The 25,258-nt window shown below is 37.8% G+C and overlaps 1 protein-coding gene across 1 annotated transcript; it reads right to left on the minus strand.

Moving 5' to 3' along the window:
* Window positions 1–388: 388 nt before the first annotated feature.
* On the minus strand, window positions 389–22,085 carry piwil1 (piwi-like RNA-mediated gene silencing 1). The gene is made up of 21 exons (XM_077222604.1): window positions 21,992–22,085; window positions 13,934–14,047; window positions 13,745–13,856; window positions 13,500–13,628; window positions 12,830–13,044; window positions 12,606–12,727; window positions 12,439–12,519; window positions 11,137–11,334; window positions 10,783–10,891; window positions 10,574–10,700; window positions 7,267–7,384; window positions 7,072–7,186; window positions 6,793–6,980; window positions 6,643–6,715; window positions 6,360–6,560; window positions 6,182–6,285; window positions 2,742–2,812; window positions 1,843–1,996; window positions 1,635–1,760; window positions 1,183–1,330; window positions 389–1,084 (listed from the first exon to the last, which is right to left on the minus strand). Exons 2-21 carry the CDS (start codon window positions 14,000–14,002, stop codon window positions 968–970), a joined length of 2,577 nt encoding a protein of 858 aa, XP_077078719.1. The 5' UTR covers window positions 14,003–14,047; window positions 21,992–22,085; the 3' UTR covers window positions 389–967.
* Between the last annotated feature and the right edge of the window lie 3,173 nt (window positions 22,086–25,258).

Consider the following 25,258-nt stretch of genomic DNA (forward strand, 5'->3'; position numbering starts at 1 on the left):
TTGTATGTCAAGGCTCACTCTTCTTAGATATTAGATTTAATATGTTACTTTGTGTCGATGTCTGTAAGATAAGAATAATGAGATAAATAAGATTTATATGCGACTCAATGGAGGATTGGGTTTACTGAGCCTCCATGCGCCGCCTGCAGTTACTTTCTCAATAGTAAACCGTTAGAAGTGAAACTTGAAAATTTTCACATGCCCGTTTTCATAAATGGTATATTGAATTCCCATTAAAGCCATACTTTTCTCAAATCACTTGCACTGTACCCCGTGGTCTGAATTATTTTTTAATTAATGTTTTAACAAAAAAAGCTAGCAAGCCATGGGAACTTGAGCTTTATTCTTTTCAAATCTGTGCCCTGCAATAAGACTCAATCCAAATGGATTTCAACAACACATCAATACTTTATTTTTCTCATCTTTAGCTCTTTCGAATACTTCTGATTTACATGGAAATTTTCTTTCCTTTGTTCCTACAATCACTACCATTTAATTGTGTGAAACATGAAACCCATACATGAATGAATGCAGTACATGAACACTCAAGACATTCACTACACATTTAACTGTTCATCTTTTATATTGGACACTTGAAAATAAATGTTTAATTCAATTAACAGAGCCTCTAAACAATCTAAGAAATCTGCAATTTGAACTATCCCTTTACATTAAAACAGGGAGTTTATCTTCACAAGATATCAGAACAATAGAAGGGAGTATTTAAAAGAAAAAAGTAGGACCATGAGCATTTCTCCCTTACAAACAAACATTTTTGTACCTGCATCTCTCTCAAGACACTATATGTAGTAATATAAACAAATGTTCTCCTGATAATATACTTTTTCACTCAACTGATTCAACTTTGAAAATAAACTATAAGAATGGCCCATTTATTCTTCCAGACCCTCCATCTTATCACTTATGGTTACAGGTACAGGTTACAGGGTTATGGTAACCCTGCAGGTTACAGGTAGTACAAGAAGTCATCCAGGTTCATGTTGGGCTCCTTGTGAATGCTCTGACCAACCAGGAAGGCCAGTTTGTGGGCATACTGACATGGCGCAGGCACTCGGACAATCCCCTTCAGAGAAAGAAGAGAGCCATGAAGAATACATGAGATGGCACATAGTATTATAGAGCTATTTCAGTCGTGTGATGCTGATCTACATTGGTTGTTACCTGCCAGTTGTAGTACATGTGGCAGAGTTTGTAGGTGAGTCTCTGCATGTGATCTGGCTTGAGGCCACTGTTGTCAAACACCACATTGTAGTGCGTAGGTGAGACACAACCAAAGCGCACAGCCTGACTTACTATGAAGAAATCATACCTGAAAGCAGACGTAGCATTAAGGTGAGCAGTTTGCATTATCGTACTAATATGAAACAGATAATATTAGGCTATCTGGACTTTTTAAAATCAACTGCAAGACTTTTTAAAACCTTTATGATCTGCACAAATATATGTAATACGTAATGTTATCCATTCAGATCGAATCCATATAATCTCAAAATAAATCTGTATGGCAGCATGTGTCAGTTTTTCCCTGTGGTAATCGAATATTAATATTTTTCAAGGTATCGTATTGAAGTTGTAAATTTCAGTATCGTGATGACCGTAGAATCTATACACACCACTCAGGACGAGTGACCTCAGTGTCGATGACTGTTCCAGGAGGAGGGTTGGCAATTTTGCCATCAATCCGGGCAAAGAATCTGGAGCTGATGCGCTTTTTCACCACCACAACTGTCAGCTTGGGCCTGTATGCAAAACAAAAATATGAATACAACCAAGGGAATTCAACATCCCCACAGTGTGAATGTGTGCATAAGTGTGGCTTACTCGTAATCTTGCCCCATGGTCTTGATGGACTGCATGATCTGAGGAACTTCGTAGTCCACCACGCTCTGCAGCATGCCGTCTCCAACTCCATCTCGGTACACAATGATGCGTGAGGGCAGGGAATTGTTGTACTTCAGATAGGCCTTCAGAGCAGCTAAAGAGACACACAGCTTCAGTATAGGGATGATGTATTTTGTAAGCAAACTAGCAATTTCGCATCACCCTGGTTCCCTTGACCAGGGGATTTTCCCAATGGCTTTTGGATTATTGCAGAATGTAAGATGTGACCATCAAAATTTTAATTCTTGCATTTTGTTCAAGGTAATCTTCACAAATTAATAACTTTTATAAATTTTAAAGCCTACATAAAATAGGCAGAAATATAAAGTTAAAGTTAGTCTATTAAGATTTTAGAAATGACCCCCCCCACAAAATTTCCGACACCTCTTTCAATCTCATTTAAAATCTACAAGTTGGAAAGTTTGAGAGAGAATAGTTTGCAAGACCATAAACAAGGCTGTGAAAGTAGACTAGCAAGTATTGTAGAGTTTTCCTTTTTTTTGCGGGCCGACGTTTAGTGTCACCAACAAACTCTGTAGTGCCATTCAACTACTTGTTAGCGACTGCCTTTTTCATAATTAAAAATAAATTAATCAATTAATTTAAAAAATCACTGGGGTAATACTGATATATTTTGTTGTATTTAATATCTTGAGAATTTGTGTTAACCATAAACCTTATTTTAGGCATTTAACCAAAAACCCACCAGACTCATTTAAAGTCAAACAGATTTGGAATGACACGCTGAGTTAATTACATAATTATGATTTTTTTTTTAAAGAAAAGGCAAAGCAGCAAGGTGAAACTAATAACCAAAATAATTTTGCAACATTTCACACCTTGCAACGACCCTTTCAGTGCATCGATTATCTCCTGGCCACGGTTTTGTAAGACACACTTGGAGAACCACCTGAAAAGATAACAAAAGCAACATTATACAACAATTATGTACAATTATGAATGTATTCTGAAATCTTTTAACTGCAGAATTAATGACAACAGCATTATTTTCACTAAATCCTATTGACTACCTAGTCCACCAATAACCAAAATGCAAGGTTCCTTTCTAACTCAAAACTCAACTTTAATCTACTTTAAATGTTTCGCATTTTCTTGAAAAACATTCACAGTAAGGACTCTTTTGTTTTATTGCCTAACCAGTCCAACATAATGTTGAGCACAGAATTTTAAAGGTGGGGTATGTGATTTGTAAAACGACCGGCAGATTTTGAAAATACACAATTCAAATGGTCCTACCTTCTTTCCTCCAACGCTGGCCCTGACTCCACCCATTCAAAGAACATGGTCGCGCAATCATGCACGAGCGAAAACTCAGATGCGCGAGAGATTGTAATGACAATTTACTACTAATCATGGAACCGGCTTTACTGACAAGATACGTCACGAGCTTTGAGTAGGGATGCAGCGATTACCGGATTTCACAATTAACCGCGCTTTAAAACGTCACGGTTAATTAATCGTAAAGACTATGCTACACCGAGTGTTCTGCACGGAACGGAACTTTTGCACCAAACGAAAACAAGGTTACACCAGCGGTGCACCAGCTTAATGCCGTGCTCGTCAACCACTATGGCAGGGGGACTAGCAGCGACGCTCTATTTCCACCGAAAAAACGCCTTAAGGGCCTGTTCACAGATCGCGTCTTTTGCGCGCTCAAGTTCGTTATTTCAAATGTAAGCGTGCGGCATGCGCGCTCATAAGGGAAGCGGCGCGCTCGTTTTTTCCAAGCGCGTGCGCGCCGCATCGAGATAAAAACATCTCTACTTTTCAAAATGCCGCAAGCGCACCTTAGGTCAAGTGACAAGAACCAACACAGCAACGACAGACGCCTCCGGAGCGCAACCGCCCTAGCGCTTTGGAAAAAGGAGAACGTGGCGTGCAACTTTCAGCTTTCAGTGCAACGTAAAAAAACAACAACCAAAAAACAGCGGAATGTTTTGGTTACCCAAGTCTGTGGAAAACAGAATGTGACGTGCTCTCAAGAGTTTCAGTCAGTGAACATTTAACTTAATATCCTATTGCTTTCTCCTGTAAATGTTAGGCTTTGTAGTTTTAATATGCCCGGTGTAAAACACTAACATAAGATCAGGGCCGTGTAGACTTCTAGGACTACCAATTAACTGCATTTCAGTTATTAATAACACTACATGAGAGATGTTCTCAGTTTCTTTCTATAATTTTTACTTAAACTTCAAACAAACAAACCAAAATAATGAGATTATAATAGATGATTTTCTAAAGGCACATGTAAAATTTGGATTAATAATTTAAAAAAGAGTATTAAAATAAGTACAATAATATTGGAGTGGATAACATGTGGACTATATTTGTTTTCTTTTAAAAGAAATACATAGTTAATATTTAGCTTACATTTAATTCAATAGAGCCAAATACTTTGTTTATTCTTATTTTCATTGGGATTTATTATCCCTTTATTTGTTTTTAAGTCAAATACCAACAAGATATTGTTTTCATGTTATCAAGTTTTCTACCTCAGGTTGAAAATAAATTTAGAACAAACTAAACACTTAATCATTTTGTGATCTATTTCAATCAAAGAGCCCTGCAGCCATTGACTTAATTTGTTATTTTAAAAGAAAAATGCTGGATGTTTACAAAGCACTTCTCTTTAATTCCAAAGGAAGAGATTGATTATCGTTTGTCATTTTATAATTTTGTACTGTGTTGTGGCAAATAACACATGAAAATCTAGTGTTGAGTGTTCATGTGATATTATACATATAGTGTTGTGAAATTAATTGATGCATAATAATCGTGATAATTGTTAAATCGTGATTATTTCTCAGACAATAATCGTACTTACAAAATCTTTAATCGTTGCATCCCTAGCTTTGAGTATGCGAACGAAGGGGGTCACGCGCGCTGGGGGGAGGGGGGTGTGGTTGTATGGCAAGCCGTTTTAACTTTTATTCATTTCCAGGATATGAATTCTTGATATCAACAATTCAATTTTAACTAGTTAAAATTATAGTTATTGATATCAGGAATTAGATTTATACTAGTAACAATGGCAATTTTTGATATCAGAAATTACATTTCCACTAGTAACAATGCTAATGCTTGATATCAACAATCACATTTTTACAAATTAAAATGCTCATTCTAGATATCAAGAATTGTATTTCAACTAGTAAAAACTATAATTCTTGATATCTGTAATTGTATTTTCACTAGTGAAATGTCACCATAGGCTGCCATTCAAAATCAATTGTTGATATCAATAATTGATTTCTTACTAGTTGCAATTCCAATTTCACATATCAGAAATACAATTCTTACTAGTAAAAACCTTTATTTTTGATATCAAGAATTCAATTGTCACTAGTTGAAATGTCTATTCTTGATATCAACAATTGAATTGCTACTAGTAACAATGTTCATTTTTGACATCAATAATTCCATTTTCACTAGTGACTATGTTAATTTCTGATATCATGAATGTGATTGTTACTAGTAAGAAAGCCATTTTAGATATCTGAAATAATATTGATATCAGAAATACATTTTCAGATATCAAAAATGAAAGTTTTTACTAGTAGCAATTAAATTGTTGATATCAAGAATAGACATTTCAACTAGTGACAATTGAATTATTGATATCAGGAATTCACATTCTTACTAGTAACAATGTAATTATTGATATGAAAAATTATATTTCTACTAGTAAGAAATCAATTGTTGATATCAACAATTAATTTTGAATGGCAGCCTATGGTGACATTTCACTAGTGAAAATACAATTACAGATATCAAGAATTCAATTGTTGATATCAAAAATCTAATTGTTGATATCAAGAATTAAATTGTTGATATCAATAATTAAATTGTTGATATCAATAATTAAATTGTTGATATAAAAAATGTAATTGTTGATATAAAAAATGTAATTGTTGATATCAAAAATTGAATTGTTGATATCAAGAATTCATATCCTGGAAATGAATAAAAGTTAAAACGGCTTGCCATAGTGGTTGTGGTACGACCGTTTGATTGACGAGCTTACAGCCCAATGATTCTAGGTGGTCTTGGAAATTATTGGCTGGAGTTTGAGTCCTGCCCATTCCACAGATGATTAAATTACTTAATTTTCATTTCAGCGCTTCTAACTCAGTGGCTGTAAGTGGGTTAGGAATAGGATTTAAAGTACTTTGAACAAATTTACAAAAAAGAGAATCACATACCCAAGCTTTAAGCTTTCATTTGTTTAAACAGTCCCATCTTCAAATCATTATATTACCTTGACATGCCGTGGTTAAGACTGGCCACCAGTGCTCCGATTGATCTCTTCCCAGAAGCGGTGTCATGGTAACAGTCTATGCCTACGATCATCAGCTGCTTGAGCTGAAAGACAAAGATTACATTTGGAATCGGACACTTGGCACAAACCAACAGAGCCAGTCATTTGAGAGTCTTACAGGGATTTCTACACTCCACAGCTCTCCTCCCATTTTGCAGTTCATCTGCAAAGCAATCTTGGTGGCCACAGTCATAAGCGCTTGAGGTTTGCTGATGGTGCGAGACACCACACACTGGCTGGGAGTGGGGCAGTCCACACACAGGAACTTTTTCACACAGTCATACTTGTCCTTTCGATTGGTAGGCAGGATCACAACCACCTATGGAAGGCACATCAGCTGTTTGAAACAAAAGCTCAGTCTGGATATTCAAATTGTGCATGAATGTGATTGCTAGTCTCACCATCTGTGTTTCACGTGCAACGTTCTGTTGCAGGGCTCTTAGGAGAGATTCCTGACGATCCTCGTACTCAACCCTGCTTGGGCAGGAAATGCTTATTAACATGAAAATTGAATGGAAAGTTTTGGACATTAAACGTTTCACACAACTCACATGATGGCCCTCTGCATGCGGATTCCCATGGGCCCAGCCACTCTGTTGAGAGTTTGAAGCAGAGATTGGGCAACTTCTGCATTCCGGCGTGTGTAGAACATCAGCCAGTTGTCCAGATTCATGCAGCTTATCAGAGGGAGACCTCTCATCTCTTTAGACCAGTCAGCTGCCCATGGATTATACTCATACTAAGAGATGAAAACGAAAGAAAATAATCAGGACCTCAATGAAACTGTTACGTTATGAATGCCTTTTGGGATGTGAAGCGGTCTGTCTTACCGCTCTCCCTCCCTGTATAATCCTCTCAGAGGGCAGAACTCTTCCATTCAGACTCAGCAGTCGGTTCTCAAAGCTCAGACCCCAAGTAGTAAGTTCATTCTGCACGTCTCCGTTTCTAGTGAATTTGAGAGCCAATAAAATATACAAATACTCATAATTAAGAAACAAAACACATCAATAGGGCTGGTATAGAACCTGTCGATGTTGGAGATTAAGCGGTTAATTCTGCTCTCTCTCTGTTCAGGACTCAGCCTTGTGTGCGAGGCAAGATCCTTCATGATGTTGAAATCGGCTCGCATCTTATCTGTCAAACCTTCAAGGCAAATGAATACATACAGGTCAGGGAGTTGTTTACAGTTGAAAACAAGACTTAAATGCGTTCCAAATCATATTTTACTCTGTCTATCAGTTTTGAGGTCGTCACCTTTCACCTTGAGGTGTCTACAAATTTTGCACAATAAAACAAAACAAATGTCTCTAAAAAAATGTCCCTGTCACCTTAATATAAATACCACCTGCCATTGACTTTAAACAAGTAGCAAATAACTCACTGAGTAGGTACTGAAATTTGATAAGGAACAAACCTTCAAACATTAAAATAGTATGTTCTATATAGTATGAATGATATATGAATGCACTGTATTAGCCATGTTGTCACATGACTTGTAGGGTAGCATTGCTTCACTGCACTTTATAAATCCTCTCTCGTTGTCTCGTGGGATAGTAAAGATTTAGATGAGCACTTTAGAATCTCGGCAGAAGTAGTAGGTCATTTGAGGGCTTTTTGCTTACTGTTGTGTGAATACTTTAGACAAGTTGTAGGCATATTCGAATGCATGATGGAAGGTTTTTTCAGTGTCTTTAATTGCACAGGGTTCAAACAAATACTGTAAAATTCAATTCCACGAATTTCTATCACTACTTTTTTGGTTTATAAGGACTTAAATCAGAGATCACACTCATCAAACAATATCTTTATTATCTTTCAAATTCTAAAAAAGGTAAATAGATAAACAAAAATAAAGCAATAAAACAAAACGGTACAAATAAAGTGCAGCAGATGCAATTACTGTGGTAACTTTAACCATTGAAAAGTTACTATGACAAAGATATCGCTTTCCTTATTCAAAGTGACCTGAGTATTACTTTTTTTAAATAAGTAATACTATTGCAAGTATTACTTGCAAATACTGTGGGTTTGTTCTAGGGATGTGAATTTCTGCCAAAAATGCCATTCGAAAAACGAGGAGCAAAAGTCGATTATCGTTCGAAAATCAAAAAAAAAAAGTTTGTTCAAATTTATTTTTATTACGATTGTTTTAAATGTGTAAAACTGAGCAGCATTAACCCACCAAATCATTTGACAAATAGCCACATATTAGTAACAGGCTAATATAGCATTAGGCCGGCGACACACTAGCTGCGTGATGTAAGCGTGGCGTTTCTGTTGCGTGTCAGCTGTGTTGCGTTTTCTGTGTCTTTGCACACCAGAAACGTGTGACGCGGCGCTGCTGCTGCTAGGCGACGTGCAGGGAGGGCCATCTCGGGACATAGGTGCTGTTTAAATATATATATATATATATATATATATATATGCATGTATATGTTTATAAACATAAATAGGCCTATATAGCCTACTGATACAGCAAAGACCACGTCGGCAGTATAGACTGCAAAATAGGCTAGCCTACAGAATATTTCGATCTGTATTGACAGGTGCAATAATTGAAAATCGATCATTATTATTATTTTTTTAATTATATTTATATCTGCATTTATGTCAAAACCTATAGACTTTCAAACATAAAAATGTAATTTATTAATATTTATTCGTGTCAAAATGACATATAAACATCTTTTCCTATTCTATTTGGTCTGGAAACACTTCCAACACGCTTGCGTGTCGCGTGAAAAATAGGCGTCGGTTCTATTTCTAGCATGCACGCCTGAAACGCACGTCACGCAGACAGTATGCAAGCTCTAACCTGTTAACACGGGAGCCGAAATAAAAACGGACACACCACGCAGCTGAGACGTGCACGTCACGCAGCCATTATGTCCCCGGCCTTACATTAGAGACCTGTGCGGGACGGTTTTTTCAGTCCAGCTCCCAAATAAATAAGTTACCTTCTCCCGCCCGCAACATTTTTTCCCCACTCCTGCCTACATAGAAGTATAAATAGATTTTTTTCTGTACATGCATGAAATATTTTCAAGTTAGCCTACGCGTCACCACCACCTACACATCAGCATAAAAGGTTCCCGATAAATTATTTGTTATTAAAGCCTCAACATTCACAAACCACTGTTAATTTAAGAAAAGCAAACAGGCTACTGCGTGCATTGGCATGACTGAATGTGCGCAAAGTGCGCTCCCTTGATAATTCCTACAAAGCTGACATCTCAATTCATCGTGATCTCACAAGTCTCAGTTATAATCAATAAAGCTGACTGCACAAAGAATCTTTCATAATATCTACACTTTGTTTGTTATAATCAGAGGATTAGCCCGCATGCAGAATTCAACACTGAACAAATATCTTGGTAAAGATGAATTTTTACCAGTGATTCTTCACATGCTCATCCTTGGGCAGTGAAAAAAACTGGCTTTACCTTCACATTGTAGAGCACAGCGTCGTCTCGACATGATGCTATCCAGCATCCACAGGAATCAGCTGCAGTGTTTGAGTGGTTTCAAGTTTTCCCTGGTGTCTGCAAGCGCAATATGCTAATGTTTCGTCTTGAAGTCACAAAGAAACGTCTTATGACTCGAATGAGTCTAGCCACGAACGCCATGCTACGTGCTGGTCAAAAGCCACAGTTCAGCTCACGTAGCATGGCATTCGTGGTTCGACTGATCGAGACTATTTTCCAAAGATGGCTCCTGCCTAAATACGTGAAGTGTACTGTCTTTATAAAGTATCTTATTAAACTGTCTAAACTGCAGGTAGAGACCTTAATTATGCTACCGATTTTTATTTTTTACTTATTCTATGCCCTATATACTAGCGTTATAAGCTCATCTGTGGTAAAACTAAAATTAAAGATAAAACTGGGTACATTCGATTATGATGCAAACGCATCCCAGCGAACGGTCGACTCGGTACCCATGTGTTATTTACCCCTAGGTTAATTTTTGGCCGGAATTGTCCTTTAATACAAAAACTAATTTATTAGCTGATGTGAATTCCATACATCTCTGGATGGTGAAAAAGACATCTCCCATCATTAAACTCTCCATAGCTGTCATCAAGCTTTGTCTTTGTTATTGTTTTGAAATTGCGGGTGAAAAAATTACAAATTGTACCTTTAAATTTCAGAATGTCAAATTCAAGTATTTCGATCATTTTAAGCACCTTGTACGAACCCTGATTGCAATAAACTACAGGATTCTGGCTATTAAAAAAGGATGAGTCCTTTTTTATGGCTAATGCAGTGCATACAGGTACATCACATGAAGGAAAACTCTTCAAACAATTTAATGGGTTTTCAAAAGACTTACCTGTGAGGTAGCAGAACTCTGGAACGAGCATGGCAGGTCCTGGTGGAGGCCGTCCTGCAGGGCCAGGTCTCTTCACATGACTAACCAGAAGAGCCTGGTTGCCATCTGTTATGTCCAGACCATATTGCTGGAGAGGAGGAGAATGACTTGAGTATGACCATAAAATTCTGCAACTAGTGTCAAAATAATTCCCTATATTATTAAGCTACCGTTTTGAAGTAGTTCTTAAACGAGATCTCTGTATCTCCCTTCTTGAATGTGTTGTTAGGGGTATGATCCCAGGCAATGTCATCGATCCTGTATGTCTTGTTATTGTACCTATAAATAATAATTTATTAAACACCATTTGCTTGTACATTCTCACGTTAAATCACTTTTGCTAATTATTTAAATTCTTTTCAAGTATTAAATCCATCCAAGAAAAACTCCATTTATATTTTAAAATTGTACTGTTATTACAAAATAAAACTGATTTATTATATTTTTGATCAAATAAATGTAGTCTTGGTGAGAATAAGAGACTTTTGACCGGCAGAGTATATGTAAGTGTATGATCATTTTACTTGGTCAGAATGATCAGGCCCACGAGCTCCTTTGTGCAGGCTTCAGCGAATCGCTGGTCTCCACACTGCTGCCTCAGACTGTACATGAAGTCAAGGACCGTCTCACTGCGCAGAACCTTGTGGCTTACATCGGTGCACAGCATGATGCTTGACTCATACTGAAGGATGGTGGTCACAAAGCCAGGCCAAATTGTCAACCTGCAAACAGATATGGTCCATTGTACAATCATTCTCCAGCAGCGGGTATGTGTGCACAGACTAGGGTTGTTAACCGATGACCGTTTGACCGATGGTTGACCGTATCAACGTTAGCCGATCAAAGTTGTCGGTAGTCGGTTAAAAAAAAAAGTGATCTCTAAATTAGGCTAATATAGACAGTGGACTAAACGCTACTACAGTTAGCCATCTCATTCCAGGATATTTTTGTGTGAAGTAAACAAATCCCTCACACTCAATTTTTAATAACTTGCCTGTTTGTACTTAATAAACCAATAAAAACATTTGGCACGAGGTCACAGCGTATGGGTTCGCACGCTCACAAGGTTTGCGAAAAGTAAAGGCTACAGGCTAAAACACTCGATGTTAGAGCCAGGGCAGACGACACGATGAAGCGTGCAAATAAAAGTAGTGTGTGGGACCATTTCACCAAACAGTGATACAGTGCTTAAATACAGTAGTAGCACATCATCTATGATGTATCACCTGAAAACGCGACACCCGCATTAGATTTGGAAATACATTACATCTACATTTCAGTGGTAATAGATAAGGTGATGATTATCATCATCTTTCTTTATTATTGTTAGCACTAACGTAACCTCAAACTAAAGCGGCGTCTCTTCGGAGCTGTCATTTTTAAATGAGCCGCGGCAATGTTTCAAATGAGCTTCTAACGCTAGACTAACGCCTTTATTTTCAACGCGATCACCTTGTACCCAAACCATTTCGAAACTAAGTAGCCATTTGTCCTCCGATTACATACAAGCTCCTCGGCGCCGCGTTTGCTGGACTCATGTTTCGCGCTGTAGGGGATTTAAAAAAAGTGACGTGAGTGGAAGGACGGCGCCAGGGCGGTGTGTGTGTGAGCGGGAGGCAGAGCGGCAGAGAGATGCGACAGAGTTGTGAAATTGCAGGCACGGCTCGAGATGTTAAGGGTAACGGCTGTTATTTCAAATAGCGTAGTATATTTTAAACTAATCGGTTAACCGGTTTCTACCGGCTAATGAGGCTCGGTGGTCGGTCAAGAAAAATTTTAGTTTTCGCCATCCCTAGCACAGACACACAACACACTTCTTTCATAACCTGTGCTGGGGAATGTTGAATGGATCATCAGGATTGTAGTAATGGCGTCCGATCTGCTGCATGTTTAGTATCCTCAGGATTCTACAACACAAAATAAACAGGATTGGAAGTTTAAACACCTCATAAAAAACAACCGTATTTTAAAACAGAGTGCATTCTGTGATTACCTCCTGAAGAGGATGTTGTAAAACTGCAGGCATACAGGAGAGGATGGCGGGAGTTCATTGGTCAGTGTGACAGTGATCTCAACCTTCTCTCCATTTCTGGTCTCACTGCACAGGACTGTCTCCTAAAGGGAAATCAACTTATCATTGACCATGAAATCAAATCCACACCCCAAGGCCTCACCAACAGCAATTAAACTACAATGGGCATGTTGTAAAAAACATACAGTATTGTGCAGTTTGTTTGGGAGGAAGAGAATTGCTCCATCAAAGGTATGTGCTTTGCCCAGAGTCTCCTCATGCTGGAAAAGCAAAGCCGAGCGCAGGCGTCGGGACTCCATAGGTGGCTTGTAGTCCACGTGGTACTGATACAGAGCCCACAGAGGCCGTGAAAGCAGGCGCATGAAATTGGCCCTCAGCTCAATGGCAGTGCCTGAAACACCTGTCACAGGAAGAGATTCAAATCTAGTATCACACATTAACACAACTAAACACCAGAACATGAACGTGGGAACAATCATTCAATGGTTAAAATACACCTAAGTAAGACTTTTTTATTGCTTTTGAAATAATTATCTTATGCTTATCAAGGCTGCATTTATTTCTTTTCATCAGTAATGTTAAAACCGTTTTCTGCTTGATACTTTTGTGGAAACCTGATTTAGGGATACTTTGATAAATAAATAGAAAGTTTAAAACATTTACTTGATATAGAATTTTTTTTAATAATTTTGCCTGAATTAACTGAATTATTCCCATTTAAAGGATTCATCTAACTTAATCTAATTTATAATCAAGTAGAAATTATTAAACAGAATCAAATCAAGAGACCAGTGCCAATACCCAACCCTGACATTTGCAAAAGGGCAAAAATGCTCATTAACATTTTTTTGCTACCTGATTTGGACTCTTTCACATGTTCCATGAGCTGGCGAGTGTGGACACCAGAATCATGGAAATCCCGCCTGCGCCCACCTCTCTCCCCTATCTTAACCTGCTGAAAGCCTGCAGAAATCTGGAGCATCACTACAGAAAGAAACAAGGTAAAGAGGAAGAAATGTGATTCGTGAATGTTATAGTATACTATAGCAGAGTACAGAGTATTTAGTATATATTTTCACTTGTTGCTCTGATGCACTTACCTTCTTCAGACATCGCTCCAGGTGCAGGTTTCTGTCTCCCTCTGCCCACCAGCTGTCCTTCAGGTGGAGGGGGCATAACAGGCTTTGCAGCCTCTTGTGATAATGGTGGTTGCTGCAGTCAAATTTAAATATTAATACGTTTATTTCAATAAACTTGTATCATATTCAAATAAGTATTAATAAACTCACCGCACCAGGAGCAGCAGGCTCCTGACCACGACCTCTGCCTCTTGATCTCGCTCTTGCTCGTCCCGTCATTTTGATGCTTCTTCAAAATGCTTTGACTTATTCTAATTCAAAGTGCTGTACACAAGTTAAGTTATAGTCACCATTAGGGATGCTCCAATCAGGATTTTTGCAGCCAATACCGACTACCGATTTCTTATCATCATGATCAGCCAATACCGTTCCTTCAAGCTTAATATAAATCAGGGCTCGACAATAAGGACTGCCTGATGGCCCGGGGCCAATATGAAAGACACTCGGGCCAGTTGTCGGATCAGTCAACTGGAGTTCACCTTCACAGAATTATTACTCGATTACCAGTAATCCACTGGATTATCATCTTCCCCGAAGTGAATAATTTGCACCTTTTAATCATTGTCAATTTAAACATCCAAGTGCACATAGAAGCGAAAGTAACCGCATCTCTCTGTTTGGTACTCGCTTGTTGTGTATTAAGTTTTTCGTGCACAGCACAACACACATCCAAAGCATGCACCCAGAACGAGGCGTGACACGTCACAGCTCTTTCACGTCTGAAACGGATTAAGAACTATGATCAAAATAGATGGAGTAGATCGAGTTCATCAACACCCCCAAAATGAATTATTAAACACTAGGGCTGGGTAAAAAATATTGATTTCTCAATATTAATCGATTCTCATTTTTACGAACCAATATCGATTCTTAAATCTCAAGAATTGATTAGTCATCCTGTTTCTGCATGTTTCAAATCTTGAAAAAGTTTTGTGTTGCCTAACTTTGATGGTATGTGTCTTCAGCAGTTTGCAGCGCAGGCTGCAATATTAATATTACATGTTTTGTCTCGAAATGCATATTTGACAGTGTAGTATTATCTTGAGTTAGATGCAGATTTACTATGTTCAATTTATGTTCATTAACAAGAACAGTAACATCTGTTAAAAAAAATCTCTGCCATTTTTGTACTACTTGCTTCCGACGCTTTTCAATGGTGTAGTACGACGTCCGCTGGGGGCATATTGCGTAATACAAAGCTGATTTCAACTGCCAGTGGTAAGGCGGCGTGACCTGTTACGTCGCCTTAACACTGGCAGTTGAAATCAGTTCCGTAATACGCAATATGCCCCCAGCGGACGTCGTACTAAACCATTGAAAAGCGCCGGAAATAGGGTTGGGTATCGGATGGGTTTTATCTGATACCAGTACCAACTCTGTATTTTTTAAACCTTTCCGGTGCTTAAAGGGTTCTTGAAACGGTACTTAAGAAAACGAAACCGCACACACTTTGTCAAAAAATAATACCCTTTTATTTACAGGGCCAAACTGGACACAATATTAACTTAAATCTTTAAACAATATAAATACAAGTAACATATGGTAATTAATAAACCAATATAAAATAAAAATTCACATTTACATAACATTAAATAAAACAATATTGTATCAAACAATGTAATAATACTGGAGATTAATATAGATTACTACCATGGTAATCTAATCTTTACATGGCTCCAGGTTCCCATGTTTTGTCTGCTTGAACCAGTTATGTAAGTTATCTGGTCATTGTACTACTTACGGCAGCGCTTAGCGAGTTTGGTGTTTCGTTCCCACTGCGTCTAAGCTACGCAGCGTTGAGTGAACCTATGAAAGAGAACGTCTCTGGTTACTGGTAACCTATGTTCTCTGAATAGGGAACGAGACGCTGCGTTTCGCTGCCAAGCTCCTCGCGCTGCCGACAAGCTTCCTTTTTCGGCAGAGAAATCTGAGGAGCACATGGTGCACGCGCTAATATAATATGACGACGTAAGAGCGTCGAGGCGGTGCCCGCGCCATCAGCTAATGGATTGGCGTGATTCTATATGGCTTCAGACAATTGGCACACACAGAGGGCGTTCTGACGCGTAATTTTACACGTGAAATGCAGCCAAACCTTGGAGCGTTTTGTCTTCGGCATCTTCATTAATCCCCTTGCTATCAGCAGACGTTCCGGGAGTCTCCCGCATATTGATAACGGCTTCCTGACGCCCGCAAATTAGTTAAAATCTCCCGGAATCCAGAGCGAGCGAGCTAGAGCGCGCATGTGAGACAGAACAGACTGTGCTCTAAACCGTATAGTGCGCGCACGGCGGAGAGAGAGCGAGAGACCTTGCGTGTGTGCGTCACATGACACAGAGAGTCAGGCACCGAAATTTTCGTTCTTATTCGGTCTGGTTACTAGCCTACCCTTTACGTCGGAACCAGTTCCCTATTGGCACCGCGTTTCGGTACCCAACCCTAGTCGGAAGCGAGTAGTACAAAAATGGCGGAGATTTTCTTTTAACAGATGTTACTGTTCTTGTTAATGTTAATATTGCAGCCTGCTCTGCAAACTGTGCTTTAGATATACATGCCATCAAAGTTAGGCAACACAAACCTGTTTCAAGACTTGAAACATGCAGAAACTAAGAAATGAATTCAGGTTTGTTTATCAGTACCATAGCAACGCTAACTTCCGCTGGAATTGACCTATGGCTAAGCCACGCCCCCAAACGTGATAAGCCAATCACAGTGCGCATAGCTCCCAATACACTCGGACATTCTCTGCTTCCACGTCCATTGAAATGCATTGCAGTTAATCAGTTTTCATTCTTTTTTATGTTTTTTCTTGTCATTTTAAGTTTAAAATGTTCAAACGGTGTGCATGGAGTACATGCAACTCCAACACTAGATATCCCGAGAGGCTGGGCGACAGTGTGTATTTTTTACCCTTTCCAAATTAAGCCACATCTCAACCGAGATAAGTGTCTGCTCTGGATTAAATTATGCGGTAGACCACAACACCAACTAAACGTGGTGGATAAATTAAACAAGGATGTCTACATCTGTTCTAAGGTAACGTTAAGTCAACAACGTATTTGAACGTTATTTTTGGCATCTCTAATCTCTAGCCTAACATTAGAAAACGTTAACGTTAGCTTCTAGCTGCGTTGTACATCATGTCACTTAGCTTTATTAACGTATCTGTAAATTACCGAGATAACAAATGTTCGCAGTTTTGTGCTGAATGATTCATGTAAATACTGTAGCACCAAACTAACAGAGGTACTCTTGGTAAAGATAGTAAAAAGGCTTGTCCTGGAAACGTATGCAACTTAGACCTGTACATATTTAATTTGATCATGAACCATTAATTACATATTAAAGCACAACATTTTAGACAACTTTCTACCAAAACAACTGGGGAACTTTGTGGCTTTTTTTTAGCAAAACATGTAGCCTTTTCAGTCGTTTCGGATATTATATAGAGACTAGATGCCCTATTGGCCGCTGGGCTCTGAGAAATACGGCCGCCATCTTAAACCGGTCATACTCCTAGTTTCGTCGCATAGCAGCAGTTTAGATGCCGAACACTTTGCAGCATATTCCTGCTCAAATCGGCGGACCATCCCAAATAGGGCTCGGGAGATTACTTTTCACAAGTAAAATTTAACGTTACAATACTATTGGTTGTATTTTGTGAATAGAATATTACCAGAGAGTTAAGAAGGAGCAAGGATCTTTGATATTACTGTACTGAAATCGTGGCCAGCTAGCTAGGCTATGTTTACTGCACCGGCCGGTGTTCACCCGGCTATGAACTGAGACTTGATAAGTCATATTCCATAACACTGGCTTAGATTACAACTGACACAATGTTTTTGTAGAAATAAAACAAATATTACTGGTATAACATTGGCCTGCGAATTTTACACAAGTGGCACAGACTGTATTATTATCAGTGTTGGGCAGTCACTACTTGTAGCTTAACTAGTAATGTAGTATTTTGGTGGTAGCTTCACTATTTCGTGTGTGTGTGTTGGGACTCGGGAGGCGGGCTGCTAAATGTCAAGTGCTGGGAAGAGATGGATGCAGAATAATGCTGTAATACAGTGTGTGTGTGTTTGACAGAGAGAGACAAATATAAAAAGCTTCAATTAGACTCTAATATAATATAATCATATATTGTTTATTCAACTTATTAAAATATCTGACTTTACTCCCACTTTCTTTCTGCTTCTCTATCATATTTATAGTGTGTGATTTGCAAAATGCATAACGTTTTCATAGCGTACATCACATATCATAGGGTTGACCAGACGTCCCCGGTTTCAGGGAACAGTCCGCGATTTTGGTTGCCTGCCTGTCCCTGGCTAAACACAGAAAAAAACTACCTCTATCCCCGTTTTGTTTTTGAAGACACAACATTAGGTTTTTCAATCAAATTGATAGACAAAATGTCCCAGTTTTTTCCCACCTTTTCGGGGATTATGGCCACTTTATATCATATATCAGAATATTCTATTACTGTTAAGCCCACTATGAATATTAAAATACGCCGAACCATGTGTATCATAGCTACCTGTAAGACCTTTGCAGAAAAAAACCGGCGTGAAAATCAGTTCAGTGAGGTATATGATTAATTAAATGCGCTGACAGCTCATTGCACCTGCTAAACAGATTTCACTGAGTGGAGCGTGTGACCAGTTAAAGATGGCGGCCCCACGGCTTGTCCGCGCCAATAGGCAGTAGCGGGCGATAGGGCGTCTATCTATATGATGTCTATGGTTTCGGACCCATGTGGTCTGCCAATCTCTATAGGAAATGAATGACTTCCGGTCGTTTCGGAGCCGTATCGGAGCTGATTTCAACTGCCAGTGTGAAGGCGGCGTTGACATGGGTTCGTTAAAAAATACGCACCGCATACGGAGTATGTGTGAAACGGGCGTTGCATGTTTCGCGGTTGAGCAGCAGGCAAGTCCATGATCCTACTTAATCGATGATCCAGGGCTCCAGACTGCGACCAAAATTTGAGTGTGCGCGACTGAATTTTACATCCAGTCGCACATGTACGACCAGTAAATTTGCCTCCCCCCTTTTTTTTAACAGTTGAACTCGGAAGGGGCGCGTCAATGAATCCGGAATGTGTGGCAGGCCAATGAGGGTGAGAAGAATAGGGAAAGGCTACTTAAGTGGCTAATGTGTGGATGGGGAGGGTCCTAGAGATAATGAGCGTGTGTAAATGTCTGTTGGAAGGAGACGGAGAAAATATCACAACCATCTATGTATGTGCGTCTGAGCTAGGGATGAGACACGATTTTCAAATATTCGATTAGTTGATTTTATTATAGAATATCAAATAGGTTGTGCGATTATTGTCTATAAAAAATCCCCATGTTTCCGGTTCTGATGCGGTGACACGTTCATGTAACCAGAGGGTGGCGATGCCAATAATGCATCTAAAAGCTGTCAATCAACTCTCAGACAACAGAAGAAGATATACATTGTCTCACACCAGAGCATGTGAGCGGAGTAGTAATATTTCCTCCAGAGCGGAGTGCGCATTTCTGAAGATTAAGCGCAGCTCGCTCAGAACGCCCTGTGTGACGTGCTGTTTAACATATGTGAAATAAGTAGGGCTGCCCGTGCACGACTGAATTTAAGTATACTATATGGGAGAGAATGCTAAACCATAATGAGCGTTTTCGTAATATATTGCCCATTCCACATCTCAACGCACGCATAAAGCTTACCACAAAAAAACTGCAAAAGTAATGATTATGCATGAGACATTTAAATTATTTATTAATAAACTAGTGTTTTCTGTCAGTGTCGACTGCAAAGATAGAGTTAACGATGCTGACTCGCCATCTTCGCATTGAAGCGCTATAGAGAGAAATGCACACTTCATATGAATCAACCTACATAAGCAGAGAGCAACCCATTTCTGTTCGTTTTTAATTATTTTGTTTAAAAGTTGACATTATAAGCTTTCTGTAGATATACTTCTCAGGTCTTTGAGGCAAGTATCTTATACGCTGAGTTTCGGTTGATTTATGAGACGTGCTCCAGTTCAAGCGCCCGCGCCTACGTGTCCTGATTATATCGTCTACTATATTTGCTTCTTATTAATCCAGACAATTTGTTGATGAAACATTGATTAAAATGAAAATACAATTTATACTAAATTCATTTTAAAGAAAGGCTTACTACAAAACAAAACTTAATAAATGGTCAAAATCATGTCTGACCCATTCCAAATGTTTTCCGATATATTGGGCATTTTATGCTCGTATCTGACTCATCTCATGTGGTTCCCTTTTCATATAATCAACATAGATGAAAAAAATAAAAAACATTATATAATGAAACATAAAAAGTATTTTTTAGTTTTTGTTTAACTTATATTTAAGCGTCACACCGCTCCGCTTTACTCACATGCTCTGGTGTGTGGCCTATACGCATGTGTGTGTGCATGTGATGAAGGGGTGCGATTTTCGAATAATAATCAAATAATACCCAGCGATCTTCGGATATTATTTTTGCTTGAAATGCCCATCCTTGTCTGGTTACTAAGCACTTTGTCACTTAGCACTTTTTTATTCTGAATGTATGGTATATTTTTTTCCTATTTGTACTGACATGACAGCGATGGTGCTGTTGGTTTACCTTGTTGTTGCATCTTCAAAAGTGCACAATAAAATGTGACACTGAATTTGAAACAGCACATTGCAATTTCTGCATCTATTATCAAAGATTTTTATTAATAATACAGTGGAAATTAGTAAAAATGTGAATATTTGGTCAGCATGTTGATTTACGGTGTGTGCCCCTAACTTTTCTGGTTGTGCCCCTACAATTTTCAGTTGGTGGCCACTGTGCTCCTACTGAAAAAAGTTAGTTTGGAGCCCTGTGATCAATACATTTTATCGATTAAATGTATTATCGACAATTAATCAATCGTCGATTAATTGTTAACATTCCTAAAACAAAACAAAAAATTTGAAGATTTGGGGAGAAAAGGATGGATTCTTGAATAATTCCAGTTAATGGTTTTGTAAATTAAATCGGGAGAGCACACCACAAATATGTGGTATATGTTGTCCTTTTTATATTGTTTACCTTACAACAGAATAAAAAAGCATGAAAAAAATGATCAGGAGGAAAAGAGCTCTTTGATAGATATTCTTGTTATAGGAGTCACATTAAAATTCAAACATTACGTTTTTCTTCTGACATCTGCAAATAGAAAACGAAGGAAATTGTACAGCTCATTCAGACGAATAAGGAGGATCTGTACGATTTAAAATTGTTTGCCTTGAGTGGAACTTCTCCAAACTGGAAGTGCCTCCCATAATCTAAAACGCAGTAACGTTAGGCCTATTCTCGGCTTGTAAAGAGTAAAGACTTGTAAAGAGTAATTTGATCGAAAAAGTAATTATCAACAGCCAACTGACACTTAAAGGAATTATCTGCCACGAACAACGAGCTAATTTATATAATGCGTAGAGGAATCTTGCTATATGAATTTAAAAACGTGATTCATCCATGATCTCGTGCATGGCGCACAGCGGCCACGTGACATTCAAATCGTGTCTTAATTAGGTTTAAACTCAAATTCTTGAATAGTATAAAATTAACGTTTGTTAACTTAATTTTCCTTGTACATATTAAAAAGTGCACTTTTATTGTCAAATTTATAACGAGTTCTCTGACAAGTTCGCACTTAATAAGTGACGTTATAAATTATAGGCCTGTAAAATGCATTAATACGGCATAAGTTAGTAGTTTAGAGTAAATATCATACACGGTAACTTTATTGTATTTTTAAAAGAAATACTAAATCTTATTAAATATTTTATTCTTGTTAATATCCTATACGTTACGTTAACTTTATTAAGGAACGTGTTTGGTGCGCTTGTAACAGAAAGTTCTAGTTATTTGGTGAAAAAAGTTAACTTGAACGATTCGAAATACATATATATCACCTAAATACTGGAGTAAAGTGCTCTTTCATCGTGTATATAATTTAGTGCAACTGATGTAACGTTAGTAAGTTAATGACTTGATTGCCAGAAACTGACAAAACAATATGGCAATCTAAATTTGATGGTTTAAGACATTTTTCAAGACATTTCTATTGTTTATAAGAAAATAAACAATTTAGCAAATGTCAGGAACAATACACTGTCTAATTATAAATGTATAAAGTCATTGAAGTCTTAGAAATCGTCGACTGACTCTTACCCTTTCTTCGAGCAGCGCCAAATGACATTCAATTAACTTCAGCCAGCTCGTTAACCTGTTTTCACCTGTATCCCTCCGCCGCTAAATAGATTCATCTTCTTTATAGTTACTATTTTTCAGAATTCTTCGTTCTTTTACAGTATTTTCAAGTCTTAATTACTTATTATTGCTAGAAATGCTAGTTGAAAATGGAATGGGAAAGGTTGTTGAGGAAAACTATTTTATTTGGAAGGATAAATAACTACCTGTGTACGGGGGTCACCTGGTCCTGTTAACATGAAATACGCACGTAAATCATGCCATTCACCACAAGATGGCGTTCAAATACACAAAACAATTGATTGTTCCAGTCAACACAGAGTGAAAGGTACATTTTCAAGTTATGTCGCTAACAATAGCTAATACATATCACAATTATATTTGAGGGAAAACGTGCTTTGCAAAATCGTAATATTGACTGATTTCTTTTTTAGGAGATGTATTTAAAAAACGGATTACGTATTGAAGGTTAAAACTTTTTAACCAAAGTTCCTTATGAAACGTTAAAGAAATTAAGTTATTATTTACTTTTAACAGTCACTCATCCAAAAGATTTCAGCCGTTACAGAATGTTCCTTTTGGTGAGAAAACAAAGAATAGCATACCAAATAATTATTTTTACCCACTAAAATAACAATTTGCAATACTGTTTTAATAACTTATTTACTGTAAATTAAGGGAGGCTCATCAGATGCCAATAGATACACACTGCTTTATGTTCCTCATCAAGCCTGTGAAAGTTAGATATGATAGGCAACATAGATAAGCTGCTTTCGTGCTCCTGCAGTGCAAAAGTGTCTGTATACATCATCCATCATTTGTTTTGATTTAAGCTAGATCAGAAAAGATCTGGGATGTACAGAAATAGACGTTGACACAAATACTGAATGGTTTCTCCCTTCTCCCCCCTAATTTCTGCCATATCTTCAAAAAAAGACTCAGCATGTATCATGAGAGATCGCCCATGTATCAGGCAATGCATCTTGTTTTCACTGCTGTATTGATGTTACTTTGTGAGGTTTAAGACACATGATTATGTGACATAATTGCACATTTGGTCCTGATTAATGTTTTTGGATGCAAAAATATATTCCATAATTTAAAGCTGCCTCTTATCTGTGCTCTCGATTTATATTTTTTAAAAAAATCTTCTTTTTCTCTTTCTTTTTATTTTAGAGTAAGAGTATCCCAGTGGAAAAAAAATTGTCATCAGAAAGTTTTACAAATGTTAGTTTATGGTTAAAAATAGAATATTTTTAGAATAAAAATAGACAGAAAAATAATATTCCTAAGAAAGTATTCCAGGATTTTTTTTCCTAAAAATAACCAATCTGGAACAAAGTGCTAGCTCGATTGTCATATAACATTTCTAAACAAACCAACAAATTTTATATATTTGAATTAAGTTCCACTAACTGATAAATACATTTTCATGTTCTAGTGATTCTTTACTGAATCTCAACCATTTCTTTCTGTTTCATAATGATGTCTATGTACTATGTAGCCTGCCATTTACCCGATTGGGCTGTTCTCTTTTTTGCCTCTCTAAGACTTTGATGAAAGATTAATTATTCAAAAGTTAAGTAGTCTGCAATCTCTCTCTCTCTCTCTCTCTCTCTCTCTCTCTCTCTCTCTCTCTCTCTCTCTCTCTCTCTCTCTCTCTCTCTCTCTCTCTCTCTCTCTCTCTCTCTCTCTCTCTTTCTCCCTATCTCTCTCTCTCTCTCTTTCTCCCTCTCTCTATCTTTCTTTCCAGAGAAGCCTCACACCCTCGCCTATCAGTGCCGCTAGTGCAGCTGCATCATCTTCTCCAAGTAAGAAGGACATTTTTTCAGTGTCACACAGTTCATAGAATGATGGAATCAAGGTTTCAAATTTGGGCAGAAAAGTTTATCTTATATCGGTATATTTGGGACAGAAAAGCAGAAAGTGTTCCTCATCCTCTATGTGCTGTATAGATCACAGTGTCTACAGATCCTCTGCTCTCTCTCTGTCCATGTTTGTCTATGTCTTTCTCTCTCTATCTCTAGATCATGGTCACTTAATCTGTATTTGGAGAGGATTTGTCTTTCTTTAAAATGTTTAATAAATAGATAATTGGCCAATTTAGTGGTTCTATTGAGGGTCGAGTAACATTGGAGTTTATTCTGGAGGTCAAAATGTGCTTTTAGTGACTCATCATGGGTGTCTTTTAGATTTGTGTGTATTTCTTTAACAATAGTTTTGGGGCTGTAGCTGTGGTCAGCGGAGGGTGTAGCCTGATGGACGAGTTGAAGAGCGAGTGTGTTTAGAGGATGAGGTTCTGCTGAGCTTTCATTGGCGAGGAGGGCTTTATATTGGACTGACTCTGGTTCAGACTGATGGAGGTGATGCCAGAACTGAACACATCTCTTCTGGATCTCGATGTTCAGCGGGTACAAGCCTAGCTCACTAGCAGTGGATGTGTTTCTATGAAGACCTTAAATATTTTTGGCAATTTCCAATTGTAATTTCTCTACTGGTGTTTTATCCCAATTTTTTAAATTTAGTACTGGTCCCCAAATTTCACATCCATATAAAAGAATTGGTTTTATTATTGAATTATATAATTTTATCCAGGTTTTAATGGGTAATTTTAGGTGGCCACGTCGTGATTTTATAGCATAAAAAGCCCTCCGAGCCTTATCACTCAGTATTTTGACAGCCAGACCGAAGCGTCCCGAAGCGCTAATGTCGATGCCCAGATAGCTATAGCTAGTGCTGTGCTGCAGGATGTATACAGAACGGTGTTTGTGTCGCTTATATCTATCAATATATCAATCTATCATATATCAATACTCATCTATCAATCAATCAGATCTATCAATACATCAATCACTCAATCTATCAATATATCAATCACTCAATCTATCAATACATCAATCACTCAATCTATCAATATATCAATCACTCAATCTATCAATATATCAACACCACAATCACTCAATATAGCAATCACTCAATCTATCAATATATCAATCACTCAATCTATCAATATAGCAATCACTCAATCACTCAATCTATCAATCACTCAATCTATCAATCACTCAATAAATCAATCACTCAATCTATCAATCACTCAATCACTCAGTCTATCATTCACTCAATCTATCAATCACTCAATCTATGAATATATCAATCACTCAATCTATCAATCTATCAATCTATCAATCACTCAATCACTCAATCTATCAATCTATCAATCTATCAATC

This window comes from Siphateles boraxobius, unplaced genomic scaffold (assembly GCF_051911475.1).
Source record: "Siphateles boraxobius isolate OS27281-9 unplaced genomic scaffold, OSU_SipBor_1 9, whole genome shotgun sequence".
NCBI classification, from domain to species: Eukaryota; Metazoa; Chordata; class Actinopteri; order Cypriniformes; family Leuciscidae; genus Siphateles; species Siphateles boraxobius.

Bases quoted from the DNA above. Each gene is read 5' to 3' on its own strand.
- piwil1 (XM_077222604.1), bottom strand. From the start codon at position 14,002: ATGACGGGACGAGCAAGAGCGAGATCAAGAGGCAGAGGTCGTGGTCAG. The intron at 13,857-13,933 runs GTGAGTTTATTA...ATTTGACTGCAG, and splicing joins AGCCTGCTGCTCCTGGTGCG to CAACCACCATTATCACAAGA. The intron at 6,561-6,642 runs GTGAGACTAGCA...TGCCTTCCATAG, and splicing joins TTGCACGTGAAACACAGATG to GTGGTTGTGATCCTGCCTAC.